The sequence below is a fragment of the Mytilus trossulus genome, chromosome 8 (assembly GCF_036588685.1).
Source record: "Mytilus trossulus isolate FHL-02 chromosome 8, PNRI_Mtr1.1.1.hap1, whole genome shotgun sequence".
In the NCBI taxonomy this organism is placed as follows: domain Eukaryota; kingdom Metazoa; phylum Mollusca; class Bivalvia; order Mytilida; family Mytilidae; genus Mytilus; species Mytilus trossulus.
In genome coordinates, this window is record NC_086380.1 from 66,893,009 (window position 1) to 66,898,653 (window position 5,645).

The following is a 5,645-nucleotide window of genomic DNA, read 5'->3' on the forward strand; positions in this document are numbered from 1 at the left end:
TCCGGAAATCTTTCGGAATCCAATCTGAATATTATGTTCACTACTAAGGTGACAATCTAGTATGAAGTTGTTTGTAGAATAAAAGTGTCAATCCAAATGCTGTGAATACTAATGTCTATCAATGTCTATGTCCAAGTTTAATTATGAGAGTTTAACTTTAGTGTCTGTATATATAGTGTTGTCATGGAAAGTTCTAGAACACTCTATAATGGAACATTGTGGAAAATCCTGGAAAGTTATAACGGAAGTTTCTGGAATAACGTAGAAGTTTAAATTACGCATCTTTTATAAGGATCATTCTAGAAAGTTCCAATCATTCTGTGATTGTTCCAGTGATTCATAAACTGCACAGTTATATAATTATTTGGTAAACAACTATCAGGCCATTCAACACAAATTAGGCCAACATAAATAAACATAATCATTACAATATCATAACATCAACAAGATAACAAAAATGAATACTAAGGTTTTTAACGTATTACACCACTTATAAAAAAGTAAGACTTGTCTAAGTTTCGTTTTACAAAATGAAACTTAAACGATGTATATAAAAGAAAAACTGTTGATCATATTACATAGCATATACTCGTGTCCATTCCGCTGCTGTTTCATCGTATGTTTTCCTATCTGATATATATAAACGTGCAGCTTCTGATTCATGTGAATTATAAGGAAAGGGAGAACTCATTAAAGCTGTTATACTTAGTAATACTGAAATAAAAAGTGAAATCATGAATGAAATGTTAAACAAATACTGTATTTTAGTTATATTCCAAGTTGAAGTTACTAGCATTTTGGTTTAACATTTATCAAGAGGACTATTCAATATTATAATTTATACAAGTTATTAAATGTATTGATACAATTTCGAAGTATGACGTCCTTATTTCCCTATGTTAACAAAGTCGTGTTTTTAATAAGCACAAAATGAGAGAGAGAGAGAGAGAGAGAGAGAGAGAGAGAGAGAGAGAGAGAGAGAGAGAGAGAGAGAGAGAGAGAGAGAGAGAGAGAGAGAGAGAGAGAGAACAAAACATTACATAGTAACAAATTCATGGAGCACCCTGACGCCCAGCAGAACAGGGACTGCTGCACTAGATACACCCGCCGTGAAACTTTTGGTCAATACATTGATGAGTCACACCAGTAGAAGAGAGGCGAAGGAAACCATAGGATCATAAGAAAAATACCTTATTTATGAATGGTCATGTCTAATTCGTTTAACCCTTACTCATGGACATAAGTACTTTCTTAAACCCGAAACCTGGCCAAATAGGGAGTTTAAGATGTGTGTTAGAACTAATACCAGTAGAAACATTAGCATTTTCAAATAAGAGTACAAAATACAGAACTGATTACAAGAGTAAAACGAAGCACATTTAAACACACCAAAAATGATCCGATAGGGTAAGCAGTGAGTCCTGTTCCACTAACGGCACTAGATGTCGTTTCGCAAATAACACTCGACTTTTAATTTCGTTTTTCTTTGGTTATTGGATACACATATGTATAATGTGACATTTCGTTAAATAATTTCTGTGTTGTGATATGTAATCATGTAAAATGTTAAGCGTAAAATTTATCCAATATGTTGTTTCAAAAAAATGTATTCATCGTAAAGTAGAAATCATATATTAGTATGCAATGGAATGATACAAATTTATTAAAAAAGATGTGTTTCCTATGTTGAAACTCAATCAACATGTAAAAACCCACCATATTCTATATGTGACATTCCAACGTCAATACCCTGTACTCTTAGTGGTTGCCGTTGGTTGCTGCCTTTCATATTTGTATTTCTTTTATAACTTTTTCATAGATTAGGTTGTTGTTGTTTTTCTCGTTTAAATTCATAAACATAACTGTTACGTAGGTGTCTTTAGCTGACTATAAGATATTGGATTTGCTCGTTTCTGACGGCCGTACGGCAACATTATAGTTGTTTAAATTTGTTTAATTGGGATCCTGTTTGCTAGTGTTGCATTGGCAATCATTTAATGAATGGCTATTATCTATTTTGAATTTATTGAACCATAAAATCAAAAAAATTTATTGCCATTCATTATAAAAAATTTCTATCAAAAATAAAGCTCAAAGAACTTTTCACATTATTTATGTCAACAATAACAACGTACACACATGTTGGCGTATGAATACATAACGTCAGTGTGGGCGTGTCGCCATAAAAATTGACAACATTGAAAATAAAACTAATAATTTTAACCAATCAGAAGACAGTAAATACACCAAATTTATTCATTTTACATTATTCTAATTTTATATCTTACTTGCTGATATACTTATAGCTGGTGACCAATAAGAATGCAGTATATCCAAATATACTTCTCCTGAGTTTCGATCAATATTTGGATGATAAATTTTTGTGGTAAATTTCACCTACAATCAGAAAAAGAAGATACCAGACAATTTAAAGAACTTTTACTAAAAACTAAAGGTAGCATATCTTTTATAATTTTCACAATACATGTGTATTGTTACCATAATAAAAGGCAGTTTTTATTAAAATTTGTCATTTTGATATTTTCTAATACATGTAAGCAAACCACTTTAATATTGGAAAATGCAAGTTAAATATCATATTAAAAAGACATCTACATTCATTAAATAAATAAGAGTAGAATAAGCAATCTTACATTTGGTGGTTTCATAGGATAACCACGAGGAATCAATATAAGTAAGAAGAATACTCCTCCATAGTATGGACTTTCATCCTGTAACAATAAATTAAAACTGGGTCGATGCCACTAATGGTGGAGTTTTTATTCGTCTAGTGTATCACCAGCCAAGTAATCAGCACTTCTATGTTGACATGAATTATCACTGATATGGTAAAAAATATGAACTAAATGTTAGAAAAACTTTGAATTTTTGAAATACTTAACAAATGCTTTTTTTACTTCAGGAATAGATTATCGTAGCTGAATTTGGCAAAACTAAAAAAGAGAAAAGAGAATTGCTGGTCCTCAATGCTCTTCAACTTCCTATTTTGATTTTGTCCCATTCTAACGCCACGTATGAGTCTTTTGAAGACGAAATGCGCGTCTGCCACAAATACCAAATGTCAATTCTGGTTTCTTTGATGAGTTTATCATGTTTATTTCCTTTACCAATAAATCATTTAAGATCAAACTTATATATGATAATGGCTTTACTCACTGGTCCCGCTATCGATCCTTGCCACGTGCATACTGAAAATACAAAATACAGGTTTTATATTTTGTCGTTGGGTTCATGTCTCATTGACGTGTACACAAAAATATCATTTTATTCATGGTAATTACTTTTACCCTGTCTCCTATATTTTTACCTTTATGTACAAGTTTCATTGAAAAAGTTAAATCACAAAAATACTGAACTCCGAGGAAAATTTGAAAAGGGGATTCTTAGTCAAATGGCAAAATCAGATGATAAAACACATCAAAACACAGTTCCCTTATACATGTTATATGCAAACTGTATGTTATCTTTATTCAATACAAATAAGCCAGAAGGTAGACAATTTATACGTTATAATTGAGGAATTTATGAGATAAATAAATCTAATCGTTTAGGGCGAAACAGTTCTGATATCGGAACACACACAAAGTTTTAAAAAAAGTTTGTAAATGGCGTTTTTTTTAAACTTTCATAACAGTCATTGGCTCAACCTTGTCTATATATGCAACCTCTGAATAATATTGATAAGATTGTCGTTGGTCATCTCAAAAAGGTTTATTTAATCTGTTTATCGCTTTTTCTCCTATGAAAACATTGTTCATTTCATTGATGTGCACCCTTAGTTTTAGCGAGAATGTTTCATTTCACTCCTCTGCGCTGTGAAAGGAAAGTCAGTAAGATCAAAGGAACATTTCGTAAAAACTGTCAATTCATCTATTTTCGTGGGTATAAATTTTCCTGGATTGAGAAAATTTATATTTTTGTGGATAATTGATTTCGTGGATTCGAAAATCTCTGCATACAAAGCCTATAGAAAATGTGTAATTCGTTGAACATTTCAATTCGTGGCTCAACTGTTCTAATGAAACCCACGGAAGTTGATATCCAACGAATAATAATGAATTCACAGTAGCGATAATAGTTAATTATTAGAAATCTAGCTTACTATCCTCGCCGACGATTCCTGCCGAGCAACCTGGAGGAGGAAATCTTGAAATGTCGAAAAGTTCCTGAAAGAATATTTGCACATCTTGTTAATGCAAAAAAAGTATATCAATATATGTAAACAGTTAGAAACACTGTATAAATAAATGAGCAACCTAGTTATCATTATATAAAGAATCGTCATTTGATGGCAAGGAAACTTCTAATAGTAAACGTTTAGGTCATTAAGCATGTCTGAATAATTTGTATTGTTGATATTTACTGTTGTTTAAGAGTTTTTGCCTGAGTAAGAATGGCTAAAATGTCTGATGTATTCGTCCCATATACTTCGTACTTTGTTTGATTAGCTGAATTAAATTAACATAGATTAAATCCTGAGACCACAAATCAGAAATCTGATCTATTTTGGCAACAAATGCAGCGTGACTGCGAAAGAAAAGACTAAATTTGAATTCCTGTATTTTTTTCAGGGTAAGTTTCTGAATTAGAATTAGAACAATTAGATACAAGTGATATGCACTGGCTGTTTCTATATTGTTAAAGATTCTCGATCAGCTGTATTGGCACTCGACTCATCAAGTATCTGGTCAAATACACCTAACCTCACATATATAAAAGAAACAATACAGAAACAGCTTCGATATTATGGACAAAACTAAAAAAAAACAGTTAAAAATACACCTATAAGTAGTCCTTCGAAGGTTTAGGTCATATTCACATTTTTTTCTAATTCTTAAGTTTACGACCCTTTCTGTTTAAAAAAAAGAGATTTTGTCTTTCCATTGAATGTTTTGAGATAATATGCAAATGTTGGAAATGGGAGGTAGAACGTAGATTTTGATGTCCAAATCAAAATTACTTCCTGTCTTAATCAATTATCAATTTTTAGACATAAGAAATTACCGTAACGTTATTTAGCCTTGTCATTATATATTAGGAAATGACCTATATTAATAAAATGTCTTGTGATTGTTGTATGTCAATGCAATCCACGGTGTCTAATGAAACTGACATATAGTTTGCTTGGTGTCTTTTACATGTAGGTTACACTATGTAAGTTTCATTGTATACATATGCATCAGGTTTCGTTAACTATGTTTAATCAATTACCTTTTTCAATCGACTCTCCGCCATTTGTAAATATTTTCGGTAACTAAGTCATAAGAATGACGCAACACATATGAAGAAAAATAATTGAAAGATCAGAATCGGTATTATATTTAGAATACATAAATGTTATATAACATTTTTTCAATTAATCAAATTGATATATTGAAGAAAAAAAATGGATGTTAAGCGAACCGTGCATAGATTGCTTGATAGACCATGAAATATTGCTTACGTTGTACGTTATTGTTCTTATATATCTATTTAATATTAAAGGAACGAATTTTCAGGATTTTCTCGAAATCGGGTATGTTGCATTTATTTACAAATTAATTTTGTATGCAATTATGAAAATAACAATTGACAACCATAGTAAATTCTGATATGTCTTTTACGTCACAAATACTCATATTAAG

At 31.1% G+C, this 5,645-nt stretch overlaps 1 protein-coding gene across 1 annotated transcript; it reads right to left on the reverse strand.

Moving 5' to 3' along the window:
* Positions 1 to 497: 497 nt before the first annotated feature.
* On the reverse strand, positions 498 to 5,274 carry LOC134681295 (ubiquitin-conjugating enzyme E2-17 kDa-like). The gene is made up of 6 exons (XM_063540864.1): positions 5,233 to 5,274; positions 4,124 to 4,187; positions 3,178 to 3,209; positions 2,655 to 2,732; positions 2,289 to 2,397; positions 498 to 714 (listed from the first exon to the last, which is right to left on the reverse strand). Exons 1-6 carry the CDS (start codon positions 5,254 to 5,256, stop codon positions 575 to 577), a joined length of 447 nt encoding a protein of 148 aa, XP_063396934.1. The 5' UTR covers positions 5,257 to 5,274; the 3' UTR covers positions 498 to 574.
* Positions 5,275 to 5,645: the final 371 nt, after the last annotated feature.